General features: G+C 43.9%; 1 protein-coding gene across 1 annotated transcript in view; it reads left to right on the forward strand.

Moving 5' to 3' along the window:
- The first annotated feature begins 13,345 nt into the window (after positions 1-13,345).
- Positions 13,346-26,302, forward strand: part of LOC144107806 (nose resistant to fluoxetine protein 6-like) — a 69,611-nt gene continuing 56,654 nt past the window's right edge. The window contains exon 1 of the mRNA XM_077641000.1: positions 13,346-14,067. Coding sequence (XP_077497126.1) covers positions 13,692-14,067 — 376 coding nt within the window. The 5' untranslated portion in view covers positions 13,346-13,691. The remainder of the gene's footprint in view (positions 14,068-26,302) is intronic.

Genomic DNA, 26,302 nt, shown 5'->3' on the forward strand with positions numbered 1-26,302 from the left:
GCACTGGCAAAACCGCTGCTGAGGATGTCTACGAGGCTCATTGAGCTCCGCATAGCTAAAGGAACTGCTAGCACAAGGTCCTTCAAGGAGTTTTTCAAAAGGTCTGACATCACCTTCTGCCAAGGACGATCTTAGTAACTCCAGTCCTAAAAGGACATCTGGTCTCGTGCCTCTTCGCGGTTAAGGACACACGCAAGACGTCCTGTTGCCACCAGCAGACTTCGTTCTTTACTTCCTGCAAATTCAGTTGAGTCTGGAGCCCGAGGGCGAACGCGCAAGCCTTGGGTAGGTTTAAAACCGACTGCGCAAAGTTCTTTTTGATTGCTTCGGTCGCCGTTTTCGCGAACGCGGAAGAGGGAAGATCACGAACCGACCTTCCTTGTCAGCCTGGAGAAGGCTGAGGTTCTCCCGCTGGTAGTGAGTGATGGACCAAAGCGCGAAGGCCTTTCTTCTTCTTTCTATGGCTATCTCTTGTCTTCATTAGGTAGTCAACGCCTTCAGAGACGCAGAACTCCAGGTCGCGGAGTGAAATACGTGATAGGAAATACTTTTCATCTTCGTTTGTATTCCAGTCCTTTTTTGCCGCAGTGTGATGAGTGGCGGAAAAAAGCAAACCCTGAAGGCTTGGCGTGGTATACCGGGTGACAACTTGAGACCTATTGACTTTGCTCCAAACATTTCACGTGAGACCACTAGTCAGAGCAGATGAAAGGCAAGCCGCATTTTTTACTCGTGCCGATGGTTGGATGGATATCACGCAAACATTTTTTTATCTCTGTGATTATCTGTAAAACTGTTCGTGTGCATCTTTCGTATTGGTGACAATAGCATACTTCCTGGGTTTTCGGTTTATAGTTTGGTTTATAGGGGTTTAACGTCCCAAAGGAACTCAAACTATGAGAGACGCCGTAGTGAAGGGCTCCGGAAATTTCGACCACCTGGGGTTCTTTAACGTGCACTAACATCGCACAGCACACGGGCCCCTAGAAATTTGTCTCCGTCGAAATTCGACTGCCGCGGCCGGGTTCGAACCCGCGTTTTTCGGGCCGGCAGCCGAGCGCTATAACCACTCAGCCACCGCGGCGGCACTTCCTGGGTTTTCATACTTGCTAATGAAATACACCGAAAAAAATTACTGAGGCTGCCTACAATCAACATTAAAACCATTCACAATACCCAGTTTGTCGCTGCGCAGACGCAAGAAATACGGCGCGGCGCACTCATTGTTTAATACTTGTGTCAGATACAACAATTCAGGACTACGGCATTTTTGAAAGGGAAAGGGTTTATGAACTCAGTTTTTTCATATTTTATAAGATTTTACTTTAACAATCAATTTACCCGAAGGGTTCACTTCGGCAGGCTTGCATTTTTTAGCTTCTACCATTTGTGCATTTGCCAAAAGCATTCTTCATTGGTTTTCTATATATGGAAATCTTAACTGTTCTATAGGAGCGATGGAAAAGCTTTAAAAGAAAGATTTTGCTACACATCCAAAGAACGGATTGGTTTGGTTTAATATGGTTCAACATCTCAAAGCGAGTCAGGCCATGAGGGACGCCGTAGTGGAGGGCTCCAGAAATTTCGACCACCTGGAGATCTTTAACATGCACTGACATCGCACTGTACACGGGCCTCTAGAATTTCTCCTCCATCGAAATTCGGCCGCCGTGGCCGGGATCGAATCCGCGTCTTTCGTGTCAGCAGCCGAACGCAATAACCACTGAGCCACCACGGCGACACATCCAGAAAATGAATCATTACCTTCCACACTTCTGGTAAAATAAATTCAATTTGAATTGAATATTCCCTCAAGACTACCTTAAAATTTTTCAATATTTTCATTTTTTGTCTAAGAATGTTTGACATTGTTCCCAAGAAATATATTTCTCTGCAATTATCCTAAAAGCCGATCTGTTAAAAGCAGGTGCACAAAAACAAGGACCTTAGACGGACATGGTCAAAAGCGACAAAAAAATGAGTGAACAGAAAACCGAGTTCCAACTTCAGTTTCAAGGAATTAAACTGAAACCTGCGACGCGCAATTCAACAAACAAAGGGCGTGAAACGACCACGCAACGCTCGCTGCGATCACCTTCGCCCCATGCCAGAGGCAGCAAGGCTAGCATTGTTCAAAAGCACCATTACCGGGAGAACGAAGCAACGCTCAGTTGACTTTGCTCCAACCGCTAGGAGAGAACCGGCGCTGACGTCTTAATTGGTTGAAAAATGGTACATATACGAAGAATCCTATCCCAGCCTTAACCGCAAGTATTCTTGTTGCTGTTCGCTATTTGCAGGAATTTCCGCACTCGGGATGAATTAACTACGATAAACAGATAAATACCTGCTAAACATCCGGTCCCACGATTCCTATTAATAGCTGCCCCTCGAAAATCTGGCAGCTCAATAGGTTTGTACACTGTTCAGGGGAATCCCCCAAGGTGGAGCAGATTTGTAATAAAGTACTTATTATTGATTAGCATCCACCCAAGCTCAGCTGTGCAGCTAAAAAGAAATCTGTATAGCTTTTGAAGAAATTTTATAGTTTCAAAACTCTTCCCGGACTGGGGTTCGAATCCAGGGACCACTGCCTTACTGGGGCAGTCGGTCTACAAACAGCGCTAACCGGGACGGCTAGTACACATCTTAGAGCGAGAGTTTATTGATCAACAACTCAAAGTAGGAGCTGCGGTAACCCCTAAACATTCTTTTTCCTTTCTTCTTGGAGCACTGCTTTCGCTAAACATTCGCACAGAGCCCGTGGCACGTTTTTCGAATTCAGCAAACCCCAGACATTCGGTTTCTCCAACCAAACTCCTCTTTCGGAAATATGCTTTCTGCGTGGCACTTCTGCCGCAGATTATTCCAAGCAAACGCGCTCACAGAGTCTGGGACTTGTTGACGCACAGGTAGCATAAATTAATTTTTTTGTGAAGCGCGTTTATGCATTAACAAGCGCAGAAAGGCGCTCCTATCGTCTTCAAAGAGTCAATCGCGCATCCCACAACACAACACAACAAAACACCAGCCACCACAATCACTTAATGACTGAACGCACAAGCTACCAAAACTACAGCCTAACGAATGAAACATATTCGCTGCCGGGCCGCTGTCCCTTTGCTTAGTGCCAAGCTGCGCCAAACGTGACGTCATGTTGCTCTCCATGGGCTGGGAGTGAAAGTCACCTGTTTGACATCGCGAATTGAAGGTAGGGAGGCTATCACTGGGATTCTTTTGCGCGAAGTTAAATTGCTATCAGGTGCAGCATTTGTTGTACACAATCCTGACTTCGAGAACAACTTACAGTACGAATTTCATGAACAGCTCTTAACATAAAAAAAAATCATCGGAGTTTTCAATTAAAAGAACCTCTAAGTGCAGTTTTTGTGCCCAATAAAACCATTTCGTACCCTGCGCCTATCCTCGTTGTAAACTGTCTCTCCATGGCTATGTTGTTGGTGCCCCAGTTTATTTCTATTTGAGCTCGGAAAAAATCTAGAAATTGTTAAAAAATATCACATACTTCCGCTGCCTCGAAGCCCACTAAACGCTTTTTGAGGAATATGCGGGCACTCACAAAGTAAAAGAAAGTGAGAATAGGCGCTTAGCATGGCTTGCGTAGACTTGTAATTTGTTTTGCAGGTAAATACTTTCTGCCATACCTGAGCAGTTAATAGGAGGCAAAATATTTGAGAACACAAAAGCCTCGAACCAAAAATGCGCACTTTTTGTCAAAAGAAATGAGCTGCTGCCACTACACTTTCCTCGAATGACTCCATCAATTTTTCATCCGAAGAGAACGAGCTAATACAGGCAGGCGGAATCAGTTTTCCGGCTCAAATCTAAGCCACCGCCCAGCATTTATTTGTACCCTGTTTACGTGGTGTCAGAAGTGTTGCGAGATGCAGGCGTCCCCTGGAAGGCCATAGTTGATGACTTCTGCTCACACACACTGCCACAATGTCTAATGCAGAAACTCATTCGATTTTTGTTGGCGGAAGGCGCAACAGAAAAGGAGAAGATCTTGCGACACTAATGGGCTCGGCGATGCGCGCCAAGGTAAGCGGTAGCTTGGACGGGACTGTGATGCACGCTGAGAGGTACGCGCCCTGCACTTACCGACAAACTGCGTTATTTTAATAGCGTAAATAAGAAGGCGTCGCCGGGTAGAAATGGCAAGGCGTGTAAGATTACGCAGAAGAGAGGGGAACAACATTTCTTGTTCATAGGTGTCATGGCAAGCTCAGTCCCAGAAGCTGTTGTTTGAGGGAGGTGCACAAACACCGAGAGGTAGATGCGATAAGCGTTTACAGGTAGGAATGAAACACACCATCCTGGAACTACACCTTAAGCATCGTTGTTAGTTACTGACTGTAAAAGCACTTTGCTCTCAGCTTCCGCACATATATATATATATATATATATATATATATATATATATATATATATATATATATATATATATATATATATATATATATATATATATATATATATATATATATATATATATATATATATATATAATATCACCAAAAATTGAAAAATTTAGCAGGATTTAATTTACGACGTCTCGGCTGATATATATATATATATATATATATATATATATATATATATATATATATATATATATATATATATATATATATATGAACTGAGGGGTTCGTTTGACAAACATATGAAGGAAGGACTGTGGGCTTCCTTCGTATATATATATAGGTAGAATGAATTAGGCGCTTCTCAAAGATACATTAATGTCGACGTTTCGACCGGGTGCAGGTCTTCCTCAAGACTGCAGTTACATCGCTTGAGATTGACGTTTTAAAGGTGTGGGAGCTGCATGCAGAGGATGGGGCGAAAGGAAAACAAACACGAAAACAGCAGCAACAGCCGGAAAAAGAAAAAAGGGGGGAGGTGAGCGGACAGGGACAAGATGAGGTAGGGAAAAAACCACAGGAGAAAGGTTTAGGAAAGTGGGGCGGAGGACCGGAGTAGGGCGACCACTCCAAAAGTAGAAAAGAGTGAGAAAGAAAGAAACAAACAAAATGTAAACATATGCCACATCGTCACTGCGGGGCTAGAGAGGCGCAACTTGTTTTTTTTTTCTACTTTGCCGTTACCGCCCTGCTAAGAGGCGCCTCCTTGGCCCCCCAGCAAAGGTGGTAGATATGTTTCGATTTTGTTCGGTTGTTTGTGTCTACAAAATATTTCATCTTCAGAAAATACCCGTCGTAATGGCACATTTCCTTGGCGTCCGGTTGGCGATTTCAATGTGGCTGGCTCAAACTAGGCCGAGCTTGCATATTTGTATATTTGGATCGAGGAGAAATAAAACAGCACTCGTATGCTTTGAAATCTGAGCGCACGATAATAAAACAGGCAGTCGAAGTGAATCCGGAGCCCTCCACTGTGGCGCCCCTCGAAGCATATGCATCGCTTCTGGATATTAAACTTAAAAGATCGCATAGAATTCAGGTTCTCCGAAAACTGTTTTCGTCGAAAAAAATGTCACCCTTTGCTGCAAATGCAACTGAATAATAATAATAATTGGTTTTCGGGGAAAGGAAATGGCGCAGTATCTGTCTCATATATCGTTGGACACCTGAACCGCGCCGTTAGGGAAGGAATAAGGGAGGGAGTGAAAGAAAAAAGGAAGAAGGAGATGCCTTAGTGGAGGGCTCCGGAATAATTTCGACCACCTGGGGATCTTTAACGTGCACTGACATCGCACAGCATACGCGCCTTAGCGTTTTTCCTCCATAAAAACGCAGCCGCCGCGGTCGGGTTCGCATCGTGAAATATATTATATTGATCAGTTACTCGGGAAGCACATCGTATCTATCCTTCGCTCTATATACGAAGATGCGGAGGGATATGAGATGAGATTGGGAGCCGCTGTGTGGGGCTTCAGGGGGCAGCTGTAGGGCAGGTGGTGGGAAAATGGTGCCTGCGCTCCTAGATGGCGAAATTGAAGCGGGGATGTGGGTTGCCTTATGGTGGGCGTAGGCTTCACGTAACTACGCTTCAAACCAACAACGCTGACATTTTCGCCAAGTGCCGCTGGTACTGCTGCCACCGTAAAAACTTCCAAATTCTGAGCCATTAAGCAGCCCATGTTTCCGTACCTCCACCCCACAACAGGTGAAGGCGATGAGGTCTCACTGCGAGCATGCTTTCAGTGCGCGCCACAGACTCCATCGTGAACCATATCACAGAAAATAGCTCCGGGCCTCCTCCTGAGCAATCAGCAAACCAATACTGAACAGTTTTAATTACCGTATACACTCGACTAAGGGCCGCTCCCTCCATCTTGGAAGCAAATAAATTGCAAAATAGATACGCGTAAAGGAAGTGTCCTTCATATGTGTATGGAAATGACTACAGCTGCCTGTTGTTATCATTGTTATCATCTTCCAGCATGCACGGCCGTGAAGATGCGTCCCATTTAAAGAATTCAGACGCCTGTACTTTCAGTAGAAGGAAACCGTGGATGGGAGCGGCGCAGCTGGTGTCACGTCAGGACGTCATGCGGGGGGCAAGTGTAGGGTACGATGGGGATGTGAATCGAGGATGGGGATGAGTGGGTGGGCTGCTCCTAGTTAGGGGGTGCAGTAGGGAGCTGTCTATTGGTTTTCCTTCCATAGGGTGAAGGAATCACTCACATAGGTTTCACACAGACGACGCCGGGTATATTCCCAAAGTGCCGTTTTCACGCTATCGTCTTGAACACGACTGACCAATGGGGCTTTCGCGCAAGGGTCTCAAAATTACGAAAAAAAAGTGTGGCCTTTAGTGAAGCGTATAGGGTAGAAGCTTTAGATAGCTGAGTTTAGCGTGTATTTCGAGTTAAATTTGAAGGAACACCCCATGCACGAGATCGTTCGAAAATTCCTGCTCTCAATGTACAGCACTAGCCCAAACTCCGCGACACCGCGCAAGCAATTTTCAAGAACTGGAATTCACTAAAAGGTAGAGGTTTCCGAATAGTAATTTTTCGAAAGTGAATCTAATACGACTAATGGTAGCTTTGGTACCGAATCGAATACGAAATATGTAGATAAAAACAGAATCTAATAATGCAGGGACCTAATCGAATACGAATCCCATGCTTGGGAATATTCGCACAAAACAAATATTCGCGCGAAAAAAATGTCAGTGGCAGCACTATAAATCACGAAGGTAAATCTGAAGCTTTCGAAAGACGCAACAGGTGATCATCACTAGAAGACAGGCAGCATGAAGGCATAAGTTTGCCTATACGATCGTCATGTCATATGCATATGAAAATTTCCTTTCGCTACTGATGAGAGTGGATAAATTAGCGTCAAATCTCAAAAGATGAGGAGGATGAGAGATTGAACCATAACATTCGATATACCTGGCTGAACCCTCTTATGCTGCCCACTGTTGAAGGCCAAATGCTTGAGCATTACGAATTACAACACACGAATAGGCCGCGTCACGGTGCTGAACCCTCCTACTCGCAGACACTGAGACACCTATCGCGGCAGCGTACAATGCGGCGTCGTAGTGGACCTTGTTTTTGAAACAGTTGTCGAAAGAAACTATGGCACATCCTATCAAATGTTTGTGCACATTATTCGAAAGCTATTTTCAAACTTAAGAGCGAATTCGATTCGTCTCTGATAGCTTTGAATATGCACAATTTCAGTTCGTCCATCGAATCGTATAGAAGGTTATTCGATTCGATGTTTGAAAAATTTTGAATATTCGAACAACTAAAACAACAAAGTGTATTCACGTTGAAAACATTATATCTAAACGCTCGAAAAATTAGAATTTTGATGTTCTATTTTTAGTCCGTTTTCAGTGCTTTATATGGTAAAGAGCGGTACAGTATGTCTTGGTACAGTATCGTATGGTATGTATGGTACGCTACGGTGCAGTGTGGTACGGTATGGTAATGTATGGTAGGTATGGTAAGTACGGTATATTACGGTATGGTAAGATATGGTATGGTAAGGCATGGGAAGGTATGCTAGGTATGCTAGGTACGCTAGGTATGCTAGGTAGGGTAGATATGGTAGGTATGGTAGGTACGGTACGGTACGGTGAGGCGTGGTATGGTATGGCATCATACGGTACGGTACGGTACGGCATGGCGTCACCACTTTACCGCCGCGAAGAGGTATACGTAGGTGTTGTGAACAAGGAGCTCCACAACGAGCACTCATATTACCATGATCAGGCTCCATCTCCTTGGGCCGGGTAGCTGAATTCCATACGCACTGATCCATCGCAGCGGGTGCATTCCATATTTCTTTTTTTGAGTGCAATTTATACTTCATTGTCTCTCTGTTCTCTATACTCTTAATTGTTAGTGGCACGTTTGTAAACATGCAAATTAACAAGTTTTAGGTCATTGCTGTAAACAATGTTGTCAGTCGATGCACTGCAGAAAATGGTTGTAAATACTAATGCTGTTCTTGAGGTCCTTTCATGCGACTTTTGCTCTGATTAGTTGAAGCCTGTTTTTGGACGTGAATTTATTTAGTTAGATGTCTCTAGTGTCGAGAATTTCGGGAGGAAAAGTGCTGGTCTAAAGACGGCTTTTTCTGCTCTCATTCTTCACCGTGTACTGCGCTCCTGGTGCAAATAAACCATTTGCGTGGCATTCTGGAAAGTCCGGTTATTATGCAGTAAAAAATATTAATGCAGTGTTAAGCAACATTGGTTTCGGCTTTCGTCGCCTCGATTTCAAAGTACTCCAGCATAACTTCTCGTAACTGTAGGGATGCCGTTATCTGCCGTTAACTACTGCATATAAGCGAGGCAGTCTAACGTAGTGATTCATGAGCGGGGTTGGTTCTCCTTCTACTTCATCAAGATTTTTGAAAAAGTAGGCATGCTAAGCACGGAATACAGCTGAACGCTCAAAGGCGGATGCACATAGATCGACCAAAGGAATTATTTCCAGGCAGGTGGTTGGGGGCCAGCAATTCTTTCATTTTTAGTTCTTGTATGAAAAGAAAAAGCAAGATACGTGAACCTACGCCGAGAGAAAGCTAAACTATCTTTAACAATATTTCATGCATAGTGCAGCAATATGCTGTTGAAAGGTTCTGATAATATCACACAAATAAAACTTGACGTCCTCATTTGCACGGCAGCATCACGAGTGAAGGTTTAAGCCTTCGAATGGCGTTGGCATTAGTCGCGAGAAAGGCGGAAAACAGTTGGTTCCTAATGTAATTGAGGCCTTCTAATTTCTTTTTTTTTTGCCGAGATGTACGCGTGAAGTGCCCGCTTACAATATGTTTAAACGATGCCGGATATCTGACACATTTTTCAACGCTTTTTAGAGGCGACGTTTAAAAGGAAGTGACAACTTTTTCCAAGCAATTTTTCAGAACCCTCGTTGTCTTGTTCTCGCAGCATGCTTCATGCTACAGAAGAACGCTGTCAAGATTGTCCGCAAGTCTTGGATAGATTTTCACCGCCACTTTACAGCCGGGGCATTTACCTATACGTCTTTGCACGTCGTCGTACAAATTCAGGCTTGGTTATTCAGTCGCTGCGTGAAAGAACAATATAAAGCGAAGATGTTAAAACAAAAGCCTGAAGAGAAGGCAGGGTTCAAAAGTTTTTTACATAGTTTCGTCTTTTGTTTATCACTTGTGGGCAGGAATTGCGACGAAGTAAGAAATTTCTACCTAGTTTGCAGCCCTTAAACACAGGCCGCACCCTATGAAAAATTTCAGAGCAAGACAAGGAGGGAAGTGTTGTTTCCTCTCAGTAAAAACAAAGCTTCTTACCGCTGTTCGAGCTTTCATTTGGTAAACTGCCGTGGCGTGCCTAGCGGATGTCCGCCGTGCCATCTGAGCACGTGCTTTCGCACTGAGTACCACAGAAGACAAGGGGCTGTGGCGTAACTGCCATAACAAGAACAAAAGAGAATGACGACCATAATCATCTGCAGGCGACGAGCGCAGAAAAAGATACCTGTAGTTTAAGCGGTAGCTCCCACTTCTGCCCCTTCCGAAAGAGGAGACGGTAAACCGACTAAATGGAGGTTTGGAGGAGCAAAAATACGTTCTGTAGTTGAGATAAGTGGGAACGCAATAATGGGGAATTGCCTCGAGGACATGGTAAATTGCTAGGCGCGTCCGGAAAGTAAGCGTACACCACGCGCCATTCGGACAGTTACAAAGCTAGTCGACAGGTGGGAGCACTGTCACATACTCCGAACACCAGCGAATTGCCCAGTGGCGCACTTTACGAACATTTACGCTGATCCAGACTCCCGCCGAATTCGGGGTGCAATCCTTGATGACATTCCTCCATGCGCGCAAGACATGAACTGCCACCGGCCAATTACAGTCGGAATTGTGCTGTTTCCGATGACGTCAAGACCTGCGCTGTTTCCGATGACGTCAAGAATTGACAGAATGTGGAGAACTGGTGCAGTGAATTCTCGGAAGGCAGAGCCGCTGTTCATGATGAACAAGGAGCGGGAGCCAGTCTGTTGTCACTGATGACTTTCTTTGCGAAATCTAAGACAGAATTCGTTCGAACAGACGTGATTTACGTCAGAGGTGTACGCATCAAGCAACTGTTGGTGAAAGGTGACTTTATTAATGGCATACAATTTATTTTTAGAAATGACTCTTCCTATAATTACTAAAGTCAATTCTTAGCACAAAAGTTGATCACACGCATAATATTAGGTACAAAACAAAGAGGCTTCCAAAAATAGTGCTCATTATCACAATCAAGTTATCGAGATTTTTAATAAACATGAAAATTTACAAAGTTCAGTCAACTCATCTGGTAAGCTTAAAACATTTTTAGAGCTTTCATTCTATTAACAGCATGTTATCTTAAGGAATAGAATATAACTGTTCGTTAATGTTCGCCCTGTGAATAAGTATGAAGTTATTTGTTCACCATTTATGCTTCCCGGTGCTGAATTTTACGTGAACTGTGCGTTGCCACACAGCTGCTTATTTCAGTTCTGAGTTACATTTAGAATTTAGCCGCCGCAGTTGCCCAGTGTTTATGGTGCTCGGCTGCTGACTAGAAAGACGCCGTTTCGACCCCAGCAGCGGCTGTCACATTTCGATGATGGCTAAATGCTACATACCCGTGTACTGTGCGATGTCAGTGAGCGTTAAAGAATCACAGGTGGTAGAAATTATCCTGAGCTTTTCACTTCGGCGTCCCTCATAACCTGAGACCCTTTGGCACGGTTAACCCCAAACAACTTGACTAAATTCCGAAATTTAGAATTTCTGACTAGGTTTTGCAGTGCCATGTCATCCACATATGAATGAGATGTTAATTTGTGCATTGCTCCCTATGTTGTTGTTTTTTTGGCTGATGTATCCTAAGGGTCCTTTCTTTCGGCTGTGTGCTAAGAGATGGATCTCAGTTTGCATGCAAACTGGTTTATGGTATATGGGGGTTTAACGTCCCAAAGCAACTCAGGCTATGAGGGACGCCGTAGTGAAGGGCTCCGGAAATTTCGACCACCTGGGGTTTTTTAACGTGCACTGACATCGCACAGTACACGGGCCTCTAGAATTTGGCCTCCATCGAAATTCGACCGCCGCGGCCGGGATCGAACTCGCGTCTTTCGGGCCAGCAGCCGAGCGCCATAACCACTCAACCACCACGGCGGCGTTATTTTGCATGCATGCAAAGTGAATCGTATGATATTCATCTACTTTTTTTCGTGTACTGCAGCCTCGCCTGAGTCTATGGCAGACAGAGATAAGGAAGCAACACACAAACTCAATCCCAATGAGACGAATAAAATACACTGCGATAGAACAAAGAGAGAAGTGGAAAAAAGCTTAAATCATAAACATGGGAGTCTAATATTCTTTAAAACGTATAGACGGACTGTGGCTAGGAAGGCCGTTCCAGATGCCTCTAGTGCGCGCAGGAAAACTGTGAGAAAGTAATTACGAGGATTGAAATATTAAATGCCTATCTCGCGATAGCTCCGTTATGATAATGGTTTGGATAGTTTTAACCAGCTGCCACTTCAGTCAAATCGCGGGGCGTTAATTAACACATTCAGCAACTTTAAACACAACGTACGATGACACAAGGAAAGTGGAGTGAGCCCCAGATCAGGCAGAGGAGGAAAAAAGCAAAAAGTTGGTCGTAACGGGGAAATTTGAAATATGCAGGCCATTTTCTGAACACATCTTGATTCATTTATTATTCACAAGCTTTCTGAGGTTCCTTAAGACGCAGCCGTATTGTAGCATTCGTATCACTGTTTTGTGCGCAAGGAACTTGGTGCCTCGTGGAACAATACGCTGAGTGCAGAGTAAGGATCAGATTCTTTCAATAGACTACTTAAAAATCGGATCGGTGTTTTTTACCGCGACATAACTAAGGCCGAGGTATCTGGTAAATATCTTTAAACGATCGTAGGAACAAGGAATCATAAGCGGGCCTGGAAAACATCAAAAAATTTTCGAAAAAATACATGTTGATTTCCTATGTAGCAAGCCGCTTATAAAAGTTTCAGAAGGACTTGTAAATAAGTTAATGCTCGGCGGGTGTTATAAGTATTGTTATGTAGCTTGTAATGCAAGGAAATGTATTCATTCTTAACTAAGGGTAAATTGTCGAGTGAAGAGGTGCAGAAGCCTCCTATGGGTTTCTACATCAGCATCCGTCTGTTAAGGATAATAATAATAATAATAATAATAATAATAATAATAATAATAATAATAATAATAATAATAATAATAATTTATTTCCAAGCAAATGTAGATAATATAAAAAGGTTTCATTAGTTTATTCGATGAGAATAATATGTGATTGCCTATGAGGCGGCGATTACATTTTACTCTAAAAATACTTAACTTCCGAGCCTCGGTTAAAAGAGAAAAAGACCCATGTTTAAGCCCATCAGCCACATGCTAAGCTGCAGTAGCGCCACAGCGCGATGCAGCCATTTTGTGGTAAGTAGTTTAGAAGTAAACATTAAGACATTATTGCGCTACCTCAATGCTGACCTGGACAATAGGTAAAATTTATCCGTGTTCTTACATCACGCATATACAACAAATGACTTGGTTGCAAAATGCGCTTAATGCCTACAATAAATAAACCTAGGCCGCTGTCTTTCAGTTCGCGAACTACCGCCTGTGTGCCGGCTGGTTTTTCCGCATATTATATAGAGATTGAGAGCGCAGTGATTATGGCTTCATGGTGCCTGTAGACTCGGTGGTCTACGTTGCTAAACAAATAAACTGCGTGGCAGGAAAAGGGAATGCCCAAGGTCATGTATCAAGAAAATACTTTAGAGCGTGACAGAGATAGGCGGAAGAATAGCGGCAAGGTCTCGTTTGCACCATTCGCTGTGGCTGTCCTCGACGTGCACGGGAGTGATGCGACGAAGCGCCTCTCTCAACTGACTTCCCGTCGGTGGCAAGACGCTTTAGGCGGACCACTGCAGAGCGTTTGCGACTCGCGCCCAGGACGTCATCCTGCGTCTTCATCGCTTGTGTTTCGGTGTTCATTCGCTCTCGGTGCGAATGCGCATGTCAAAGTACAGCGGCAGTGAATTTCCTTACTCCTAGCAGAAACTCTTTAATCTCAGCGTCGTTTCTAGCGACTTGGAAGCACGCGAGTGACGGATAGTTTTCTTCCTCTCGTCGCCTGGTCTTGTATTTTTTTCTTGTCTAAACTTTTCGCCTTCAATGCGTCCACTGCTATCTACGAGATGTTGCCACACTTCATCTTTAGCCGTAAAAACTGCGCTGGTGGCAATGTGCCTGATGATGCTCCCAGTCGCCTTCACTCAGTGGTCGACAGCGGAGAATACATCAGTGGTCGGTTTCAGAGACGAGGCGGCCGCCCCACTAGTAGCGACGGAAATGACAGCGGTACCGGCTAAGCAAAGGGACAGCGTGGAGTACGCTCAAGCACTGCGGGATGTCGTGGCCTGCGGCATGTCCAGCATACCGGCGTCGATACGGAAGAAGCTACTCGCCGCGGAGATCGGCCCCGAGTGCAGTATCGCCCTACTCCGGACCATGCGTGCTTTCCAGAATCTCGAGCCTTGGGCGCTGAGGTGTGAGTGCTGAATTCATCTTTATTTTTCCCTTTTCCTTCCTTTCTGAAAGCGCAGACGCCTTTCAGCGGGGTATGAGCAGGGGGACACAATTAGTCTAGATAGCACAAGCAAAGTAGTATGAGTGGAAGACGTGACATTGCCCTGATTTCTTCAAAATGCACTTTACCAAGAAAGGAAGCCGGCATCGGTCTTAATTATAACACTGTCCATTGGCGGCAACTACAACTACAGTCTTCAATACGAAAAAGTCACGTGTTGTACCATATTATGCTACAATTATAATTTTTTTTTCAGAAAGTATCTACCTCCCGAGATACAAATGAGGCTTTCTGTAAGTGTAGTGCCGCATTTTCCGTCGTTTTTATGCGCGTTAGTTTCTTTGCAGTGAGGTAGACGTGAAAATTACCAATTCGCTCATAATAGCGCGCGTGGCATTCGCGTATAACGTCAAATAGCTAGTGTTATCCTGGCAGTCTGATCTTGGTCATGAGAAAACGCTACGCCCATTTCTTTTTATGCATCATGTTTTATTATGGATACCCTTGAGACGAGAACCATTAAAACTTCAAGCAGCTGCTTCTACTCATGTACCATAAATTCCGGTGAAAGTCAAAATTTCGGAACCCGCGCGCTATATATGGCGCGCACAGTACAGCACTTTTTTTTAATATCTCCAATATGTGAAATGCCGGACTCCATTATATGAACTGTTAGCGGACTGTGTGCCAGGTGGAGCAATGTAGCGGGTGTCGCTTATGTATTGGGTGCGGCCGGTGTACAGGGTGCGGTATGCACCAGGTGCAGCTATGTACCGGGTGCGACATATGTACCAGGAGCTGAGTGCAGGTATGTACCAGAGGAGGAGGAAAAGCTTTTATTAAGTACAGTGTGCTTGCCTTCCTGAGTGGCGTCCTAAGTCCAGGGTTCCATGCGCCACCGCAATCCTGCAGGCCCGCTAGAGCAGCTGTCGCTGATCTTGCGGGTCCGTGCTTGTCAAAGCGGACAGTCTAGTAAAAAAGGCGACAAACCTAATAACTCAACCACCCCCTGCCCTCGCACGATTGTCAGCCGGTGGCCTGAAAATCAGAGTTAGAGCTGATAAGTGACAGAAGCGAAAATAAGATTCAGGGAGGAACGGCAGGAATTACTCAAAGCACAGTAGCTTGGCGTTTAAGGTTGTTTAACGTCTTGGCTTATCCTTGACCAGCTGGATCACCAGGTGGCAAAAGAATCAGTCGCAAGAAAAGGCCACCTGCGAGAGGGCCAAAATGAGCACGAAAACGGCCTGGATGTCGGACTGGATGGTGGCCTGATGTACCACAGTCCTTAGTTTGTTTTACACCACGAAACTATGTGCCGGAGCGCACTCAGCGGATCCGGACAGTGGTGCCACCTATGTTGTGTTTCCAGGTTCTCGGGAGAGAGTGAGGCTGTTCCTGCAGCAACACATTGCCCAGCGATGAAAAACACTTTGCACATCACGCGCATAGCAGCTGGCAGTGGCCTTTAGTGCCCATTGTATTTCCGCGCCTATACAGAGTCGAAGAATCGCTATTCAACTTTCCTCGAATTTCATTTCTTCGCACACCAAACCTTCTTCAGCGTCCTTTTGAGGCTAGCGGTATCTAAATATATAAATAATGAGTTAATAATTAAGCAAAATTCTAACAATGAGACGGAATCCAAAGCGTGCTTATTCCTCATAGAACATTTGAGATACAGCTGCAGTAGTAGACGCTAAACAGACAATCGCGAATATTGCCTTTCAAGTGCCACACTGCATAAGTACGTTGATGTGATTCGCCGTCGTTTTTTCTTACATTTTCTTTTTTCTACATCGTAAATGAAGCAGTGTTGCTGTAATATAGAGTAAGTTGATTCATCTCTATTTTTAAAGCATTTTTTTCTTGACTACACTTATGAAACCGAAGCGGTTAATTTATTCACTTATTGCTTTTAGTTTTTCTTTATCCTATACTCAGGTTTCTTAGGCGCTTATCCGCCAGGCTCAGATTAACACTGCAAAGCCACGAGTGGCGCTGCTCCTGTAGTGGAGGATGTCTTACATTCACCGTGACCGCAATTTCCTTTCGGCACATGTGCAAAGCATCGGCACTGTATCACAATGTCAGGTCCCAAAACCTCGCCAGAGAGTGATGTGATAAATTAAGCAATGATGAACTTGATAAGGCGACATATGGCGAAGACTGGTAAAGGATCAAATAATTTCAGCTCACAGAGTTTACCGATGCGAACGATACATGAGCATCATAAATGTTGTACATTCCCGGTAAGTATTGTTTGAGAATCTTCTTTTTACGTACAATGCATTACCAATTTATCTGTTATTTTCAATTATAAAAAAAACACTCTTTCACGCTTTCTGGCTTTTTCGAGAACAAATCCTACCTGCTTTCGTAGGTTGCACGCATGAGAACATTTACGAGTGTGTGTTGAATGTAAATTTCACATCTTTCTCTCCACTTTCCGTGGTTTTGAACGTTGGAGCCTTTGTGCTCTGGTACTCACTAGGGCGGACGCCAACTCACAAATAGACGCACACATTGCACTCAGTCCGATGTGTGCTCGGGTCTGATAGGAAATGGATGAATGTCAATGGTACGCATATTTGCTTCGCGCTCTAAGCATACTAGATTCTCGTCTGTCTCGTTAAATAGTAATCAGTGTTTTATTTCAGCTTGCTCAAATTTGAGTTTGAGAGGGACTAAGGGCACGTGAAACAAATACCTGGTGTGATACATCGGGCTGCCACGACGCTTTTAACACATATACATACGTTTTTATCGTCTCTGTTTTAAATGCCTTATGGACTTTTTGTCCATTCGACACTCTGCACTGTTCGGTTACCGCCTCTCCTAGGCGATCATTAATGGCCTTTGCGAAGCCACAAACCGGAGACGTGGCGACAGCGACTCGTGACAAACTTCATCATTCACAGAGGTCCGCGGAATGCCAAGATGTCTCCTAAGGCTCTTTCGTGGCGAAATTTGTAGACTATATGACTGTGACACGGATGGCGAATTTAGACAATGTTCGCGCCATAAATTAAACGTGCACTGAAGACCACACACAGTGTGGGTTTTATTTATGCTGCGAATCTTTTTTGCACTATGGATAGCAACCATTTAGTCCAAACCACCGTGGTAGTAAATTTAGTGGTACGCTGTAAGTTATTTGGCTCACAATCCCCGCTTCATGGAGTACGACCATTAAGGAAGAATTATTCCCCAATTGTTCGCTTTGCGATTCAGAGGATCGCAATGAGGTCAGTAATATGCAGTATATGAGTGAGTTTTCAGACCGTCTTCATCGGAGGCAGGGGCCGAGAAGTATGCCAGGAAAACACTTATTACTAATTTGGCGAATCGACGAACTACGGCAGCGAAGTAATTAGGCAGGCTTAACGCCTCCTTTTACTTAGGAATGAAACGATGCCGTGATTGTCCGCCGATACAGTGAAGCCTACACTTAGAAGGTAATATTCTACGTTTATTAACGCCCTCTCAACCTGCGAATTCTTGTGCCAGCAGCCGTTAAACCAAACGGAAATGTAGTCTGCCCCCACTGAGATGCGGACTATCCAACCGGTTTGTTTCAAGGCCATTGCAAGACAAGCCATTGCAACGTTAATTGCTGTGGTGAATCTAAAACTTCTCTGAGGGACACTTAGCAATACACCTCGTTCCAAAATTAAAGGGCGGCCTCACCGTTCCATTACCGGCCGATGAAAGACAAACAGCATATTACTCGCATAAACGGGCCATTTACACCCATGCCTTGCAGACTACTCACAAGGTTAGCATGAGCAGAGTATCCGGAGGTCAGCAGATCAGATAAGTGCGCACTTTATCGCCCTTGAGAGTTTCTAAATATGAGAGTGCAGTTGTAGCCTGACTGGACCGATTAATCTGCGAATCAGTGCGTGCTAGTCTATCGCCGTGCCGCCAGTTTTATTATCTGCCAGGCGCCTAAAACCGAGAACAAATGAGAGCTTAGCGCATCCAACTACGCCACCGAGGAAACGTCACTCGGCACGGCATATGTCACGCGACTTTTTACCACCTCCAGCTGTTGCTCGCACTTGCAGGCATAAGAAATTGGACTGCTCTATTACATGCATACGCCAACTTTCCTCTGCTGTTCGTCTTAAGGGGCCTTCCACAACAGCCAATATATTCCTTCATTGCTATCTTCTTCGATATGATTTTCTTTTCTGTAACTTATATAGTCAAGCGCACCTAGGTAAAATTGATAAGTTCATTCGCAGCTTACGCTTCATATAGCAGCTGCTGCGCTGAGAGAGTCACCCGACCCTCCTCTCCTCGTTTTAGCGCGCTCCGCCGACCCCTGCATAAGCTGCGCAGCCGCGTCACGTGACCCTCTTCGTCTCAGCCAATTAGCGCGCGCGCTCTCCTCTCCTCCTCGCTCCGCACTTGTTTTTTTTTTTTTTATCATGCTTCAATTCAGAAACGGACGCCTTTTTCGCTAGGGAACGTTTAGTGCTATTGCACCAAGAGCAACAATACGTTGCCAGCGGAATCCGAACCCACGACCATCGACATTCGCGCACGGTGCTCTGCCAATTGAGCTACGGTGGTGGCTGCCCAATATCCTACTTTAGGGGGAATATATGTGTAGTGTAACCCAACCTTGAGAGTGTTCACCCGAGCCACCCTCGTCCGATGCGGTGGACGCAGTAGTCCCTGTATTACCCTCGACTGTTACGCGGACCGTGACGCTCGGTGTATTATAGTTAGCTGGCTTTTACTCATTATATTTGGTACAGGTGTTGTGTGCGCTTCCTTAGTTTCTACAAAATGTCATTAATTTTCTCGGGACTGCAAAATAGACATCGCTGTTACAACTTCTTGAAAACAAACCGCCCACGCACGGCTTTTCTAATCGCATAGTAATTAAAATCGCTGCTTCTAAACTTTATATGCTTAAACTCCAAGAGCAAGTCACTAATCAGAAGCAAAGAGACATGTCAGTGCGATAACGAGCGAAGAAGGATGCAGATAATCTTCGTGAATATTTTGTGCTGTAATCTTTGCAAATTACCTCTAGTACGCACAATAGAGCTGCATTCGTCACGAAAGTACCTCCAACAATAGATTCCGAGATTCTATTACCATAATCCGTTGTCAGTTATTTTAAGCTGGGCCCTGAATTTTTTTCAACTACTTTTTGTTTCGGGCTCCTTCCAACCGTTTAATCTGCCTCATTATGGGGCATAAAAATAGTTTCCACGCAGTCGCCAGCAGTGCCATGCTAAAACACACGGGTGTCACGTCCGCATTAGGTTCCACGCTCCCTCCTCTATGAGCAATAATAATTATTTTTTGAGGAAAGGAAATCACGCAGAAACTGACTCACATATCTCGGTGGACACCCGAACCCTGCCGTAAGGGAAGGGATAAAGGAGGGAGTGAAAAGAAGAAAGCAAGAAGAGGTGCCGTAGTGGAGGGCTCCGGAATAATTTCGACCACCTGGGGATCTTCAACGTGCACTGACATCGCACAGCACACGGGCGCCTTAGCGTATTGCTTTCATAAAAACGCAGCCGGTGCGGTCGGGTCCTTTTTGAGAAGTGAATAACAACTGGAGACCTGCTCATCTTTGCCATTAACGCGGAGTCAAGTCGGCCTGGGTTTGGAGGCATATTAAAACTGGCGCATGTCTCTTTCTTTTTAACGTGTACCTATTTTTATTGCTATTTCATAAATTTTATTGTATATATTTTGTGACTAAAAGAAAGATGGTCGATCGGTTTATGGGGTTTAAAGTCCCAAATCGGCTGAGGCTATCAGGGTGCCGTAGTGGAGGGCTCTGCATAATTTCAGCCAGCTAGAGTTCTTCAACATGCACTGACATCGCACTGTACACGGTCCTCTAGTATTTCGTCACCAACGACTGGGATCAAAAGCGCGTGTTTCGCGTCAGCAGCCGAGCACCACACCGATTGAGTGCCAGGGGAGGCTTGGAAAAGAAAGGAAAATGCACCTCTATCAATAATATTTATTTTATAAGACTATATGCCTCAGCTTTTATCCCCGTTCACCGGAGAGCGCCACGCGCCTCGCTGCCAGCAACCAAATCCAAGGCAAAGTACTTGCGTCAGAGTAGACAGAGCAGACGAGAGTACGTGACTCGTCGCAGTGCGCAAACGACTGGGACAAACCAGCTATGCAGCAACGGATGTATGTAAGGAGTGGTTACCTCTTGTGAAACCGAGGCCACTCAATGTCATTGCAATCAGCTTGCGACAGTCACGTTCGCGCGGCGTAGTGTCACAACAGATATTTCTTGCCAGGAAAGTCGTTACCTTTGACGGCTCGAAAAACGGGTCTCGAGTATGCATTTGTGCCAACCATTGCTTTGGTGTTTGCGAGAGCCGCGGGCGTCCGCTTGCCGCAAATAATAATTCAATAGAGCGCGTAAGCTTTTACTCGGAATTGCAAGTCTTAGTATCATGAACCCACTCTGACAACGAGATCTTCTATGTGCGCACAGCAGGAAGAGACGCCTCTCTATTTTTTTATTTACTGTGAGAGTTGGTTGTTAGATATTTAGCCACTGGAACAAGAGCTCTTACTTCTTACTAGTTGCGAAACTTTCCATAACAAAAATCGGTAATATGATTGGGCCAAACTTGAAGTGCATGAACTTTTCAGACGCTCTTCGCCAATAACCCAATTATTGTTGTCATTATTTCATCATTTACCGTCCCGTAAAGACCCCTGCGAGGCGCAATACATAAAGGGGGGGGGGGGGGCAGAAAATCGATAGGCTACAATCAGTATCACAGTCGCAGTCAGGCGGGATACAAACACTTGGACAGCGCGATTGTTGATAAACGCGAGACAGCATTACAACAAAAGATGTGAAACAGAAACAGTAACAAATATTCGTAGATATAACAGTCGCAGAGATAAAGGAAGAGGTAAAGCAAGCAAAAAAAATGTCTTGAGAAGATTTAGGCGACAATGGTCGGAAGCAAGCGGAACGAAAGGTAATTCTCAAGTCCCCGCAAGGCGGCCACTGGGACTAGTCACTTTTTTTTTTTTGACGCGGAATTTATGTAAACTGTCCGGAGACGAGGGCAGACACAGAAGAAGCGTTCATGGGAATAGTGGATGAATGAAATTACACATGTATCTCGAAATAACGGGGCTAGAAAAACGGTTTGCTGATCGCGTTTTTCTAGCATGCATTGCCAGCACTTATCTGTACTTCTCAACGCATGCAGTTCATTTTGTTTCTGTTTTACCCTTGATTATCGTATTCTTCGGCACTTTGAACTTAAGTTCTGGCCCGACATTTACTTTTTGTATTTTTTGGACATGAAGTGCGTCAAGCAAGTTTCCTTCGTTTGTTTGTTTTTTTCTTTTTGACGGCGCTTTCGCAGGACCTGAAGAAATGTCCTGTGATGACCTTTCGGCTCTCGAGAAACTCTCAGGTGCTGTTCTAAAGCTAATTGCCATGTCATATAGCTTTGTTAGGTAAAAGTTCACGTAATTCCTTTAAAGGAATTAGAAATGCGTGTATGCCTCATTAGGCTGGTTGTACAGGCTATTGCAGGTAACGTGTGTGAACCATTTGAAGACTAGAACGCGCTACACGAAGACTCAGCTCGTGCAGGGTTGCAGGGAGAAAATTTTTAGAACCGGTGTGATTTTTTACTGCCGAAAAAAATATCACCACACTTGCATAGCGTTAGCGCGAAAGTTTGAATTTAAAAGTTCTAGAACCCGTTAACAAATGAGCATTTTAGTTCTTCGAAACGTAACATTTAGCGCGGTTACTTTTCTTTTAGAGGTGGAATAAACCCCGCGAAGTTTAAAGCTCAAGGCAAAAAAATCTCGTGATACTAACAAGCAGTGGATGAACAGGCCACTGGTACCAAAGTTGGCTCCCGGCACAGCACGGGCAAGTGGTTTTGTTAGAAATCTGATGCTGCAGAGGGGGGCGACAGTGCCGTGTCTATATATGTTACGGGCGTGCAATGCAAAAAGCTGTCGGCTATTTCTCACAGGACAGTAGAAAATTTCGAGCCGTAGGTTGCAACAGTAAAAAACTCTAACGCTGTAACACCAGGACTCCTGAAATGAGCATTCGATGGATCAGGGGTTCATATCCTTTTAATTTAAAAAATACTCATGGGAATATACCCGGAGAAAGAAAATATTACTGGCACCAAAAAGTTTCCACTCGAGTATGCTAAAAACTAACTCTTTTGGATAATACTATTTTCTGCGTTCACTTTTCTACATAAATATCATTCCAGAGACGATATTAAAAATGCTTAATTCGTCTCAAACGCACAATGAACAGTAAACGGCAGCACAATTTCTTAAAAACCTTCGAACTTGGAATGCAGACGACCTTATAAAATTCGCGCCTGCATGGTTTGCGAATTATGCTAACGTTCTTTAGTTTCATTGCTCACAACTGCGTGCTAGTTTAATCTTCGCAGAGTGCGCTGTCATATGTTAAAACTTGATAATACTTAGGTGAATGAGCGACGTTTGTGAAGGGTAAAATAAGCTGGTAGTCAACGCCTGTATTCCTCGCATCGTATCTCGCGTTGTCTATGTTGTTAGCATGGCGGTTAGTCACTTTCAATCTCGAACAAGACCAAGATATTTTGAAAATAATACTTTTTTTTAACCCCGTAGCAAACAAACCGCCTTTAAAAAAACTTCAGACCCCTTACAAAGTAGCAGGGCTTACGAAACAGCACAAAACCACGGTATTATGTGCAATTCTCTTTTTTTTTTCCCTCGCAAATATTTCCTTGCCGTGTCGCAGGAATTCACGACAGGTAAAACCTTTGAGATATAAGCGGTTATAAAGCGAAAATTCCAAGTTTTCCGATGTGGTCACGGAGCCTTTCTCCACAGTGGTTTCTATAAACGACTTCGTATGTGTCTGCGTCAAAGATAACAAGTCAATATTGTTCACCGCAGTCTGCCTTTTGGAACGAATCCAAGGGTCTGCCAGTTTCTTTGTATCCTTCTTCGGAGTTCGCAGGGGTTTTCAGATGCAACGATACTCTCAGGGGGAGACAGCTGATGGCTTGTCTATGTACGTGCTGCTGTATCATAAAACGAAGAAACGGTTTGGATTGCCGACGCAAAACAGCCCGTAATGGTGGATGGTCTCGCGGCCGTAATGACTGTTGCGGCGTACGCCAAGGCAAATGGCTGCTCGCACGCGTATCCAATATACTATGATCAGCGTGCCCCCGCCGTTACCGACAAACTCGTGTAGGACTGTCCTGCACTCCGTTATTTTAACAGCGTAAAGGGTAGGGCGGAGCTGTCTGGAAATGATTAGTTATGGAGGAACGTTTAGAATGCAGGCGCGCATGTCATCTTTGTCACGATGAATGTAGAGTGTAGGGTTGGGGGATGTTTCTTATTATGCGGCGATAGGTGCTATCGGTCTTTGCACATCTTAACAAGATATATCACATCTTAATAAACGTTTTAACAAGCTCTGACCGAGTAAGGACATCCAGAAAGTAAAAAGCACTGCCATATGTTTCGGACATGTAATTAAACAGTATTGTTGGTCGTGAAGTTTAGTGAAAAAGAATATCTTAAGTTGGTTCTCACTCATATCATCTGTGAAAAATATTTATCGACTGCAGGTTGGCTGTGTTAAGCAAAAAGCTTCTATAGTAGTGTTATATAGCACTGATGGAAACAAACGACTTTAGATTCTAGGTTTTACAGAACGGAGTGTCTCCTGCACTCTACACAAAGTGCTCACTGTACTAAACATGTGTCGTACGACAGCGTAGTTGAAAACATCTTGCGCATTGCAGCGGTGCTAAGCGCGTGTTGAAATCTTATTCCCTTTCAGAAGGCGAGCCCAACATCTCTCCAGGGTGCTATTGCCATCAATGTGTTCAAACGACCGCAATATTTTTTGACATTGTTATGTTGTTTGTTCACTTCAGTTTGAGAAAATATATGACACACTGTAGTCGATTTTAAGAGAATTCTCAAATCTTCCGTGTGTGCCACACGACATGTGACAATGGCTAAAAAACACAAGTTCTTTTTTTCTTTATTTCCGTGCATTTACGGCCATTGGAGATCTTTTGCAACGAGTTACCGAGAAAATTTCATGTGATTTTTTTTTCTTCTAACCAAATCAAAATGCATGTAATTTAGGAATTGGTAGCAAATAAATCGTGATCTATCTGGTGTTGTTTCTGACTCAAATCAAGTAAAATCAATGTTTATTCATCTTTGTTTAGCACATGAGTTTTCCTGTCCGACCTAAGCACAGAGTGCTTGTTGGTTGTTAAGGTAGTACGGTGAATCACCGAATGTGTACAAAACAATTACACATAAAGCAATGACATTAGGCACACCAGCATATGCATATTAGGCAAAAAAGATAAGGAATATGTATACATATAGAGCAAATAGGAATACAACTAAAAAAAGGCAACCAAAAATGAAAAGAGTACCTCATAACAGCTCGAAATGTGCCATATCTAAACAAATCTAAAATGTGAAGAAAAACAGGGAAAGTGGAATACAGCATGCAAGAGGCCGTCAGTGATTTATCTGCAAGAATGAGCACCATTTTCTTATAGATTTAGTCAATTTACGTTTAGTTATGAAATGAAAAAACTCTTCGCCATGTTCATTGAAATATGTAAAAACAAACGATGTCAAACTACACTTCGGCTTCGCCGCAAAGTCATAATATTAAAGCAAAATAAAAGTAAGCTGTAGCATTCGGATGCCTTCTCAGTATAGAATCGCAGAGGACGCAGCAAGTTTAATCTCATAAAAGTTTGTTTACACGTATAAATAACTTCTGGAGCCTGGAAGGTAATTGCAATGCTGTATAGCGCTGAGTACATTCACTGCACTTCATCGCAGGCAAGATGAATGCTGGCTTCCTTACATGCGAGCACGCGGATCGCGCAATACACGGATATAAAGTTCTCTCTCTCGTTCAGAGCAAATAGCCGAGAAATCCTGGGGAGTTTAAGTACTTGCTTTTAGCAAAGAGATTATGACGTACATACTTGCAATGTAGATTTTCGCTGTCATTGGATTGCTTACAAGTATTAATTTATGTCAGCGTACCGTAAACATAAAAACAAACGATGTCAATGCGCTGTACTTCGTTTTCAAGATATTTCTTAGGCTGTATACGGGGAACGCCTTGGACGCACTCTGTGTAATTTAGGCACAATAAAATCAGCTAGGAGCTAAAAGGCTTTTCTGAAATGTATGTAGATCCTTACCATATTTCCTTTTTGCTAGTAGCTTCTAATGTGACTTCTTTTAGCCTTAGTAACAGCGTACTCTGTTCATCGGTGCCTTCTGACACCATGTTAAAATTCGAGAAATAAGGTGGTGGCATAAATAATCAGGTAACTCGAATGGGTATTATTTTTCGATCCCTTTCGAAGAAATCAGGAAAATGAAAATATGACGATACCTCCCGTACGTACGCCCTTTGTAAAAAGTTTGGAGCCCAGGGGGTTTGCTACTGGGCAACACCGTGTGGTTCATAATGCATCCCCAGCGTTCCACACTTCTTCAAGGTAAGAACATTTCTGGTCCGGCCTCCTCTAATGTGTAGGACTTCACAGAATGCTATAGAAGTCTGACTACCGGGCTTTGAAGTAAACCCCCTGAGATCTAAACCTTTGACAAAGACTGTACTTTAGTGCCCGTGTTTAAATATAGCTATCAGACGAATAACCTGCATTTGTAGGGGGCTAGTTGGTCGTACATAGACTGGGGAGCGCTACAATCAAGACAAGGAGACAACACCACATAAGAATACCACGAGACACGAGCGCTCGTGTCTCTTGTTGTGTTGTTATGTGGTGTTGTCCCCTTGTCTTTATTGTAGCGCTCCCCAGTCTCAACCTGCATTTCTTTAGGGAATGTGCCTGTAGGCAGAATATGGTTAAATACGTGAACTATGGCTGGACAGATTAGATCAAGAACTGCTTTACCGGGATCACCTGCATGTCATTTGCATCCCTAGCTTTATGTTTTTTTTTTACAGCGTTCATGGAATAAAAAAAAAAAACTCTTACCTATTCGGGGAAGTAACAAAAAGTAACTGACGGAACTGACTCTTGCGCTATTCGTAAAGATATCTTTAACAATTGCCCACATCACTAATAGTGAGATCTGTATAATATTTTCTCTTAAATGAAAGGGA

The sequence above is a fragment of the Amblyomma americanum genome, chromosome 10 (assembly GCF_052857255.1).
Source record: "Amblyomma americanum isolate KBUSLIRL-KWMA chromosome 10, ASM5285725v1, whole genome shotgun sequence".
Lineage (NCBI taxonomy): Eukaryota > Metazoa > Arthropoda > Arachnida > Ixodida > Ixodidae > Amblyomma > Amblyomma americanum.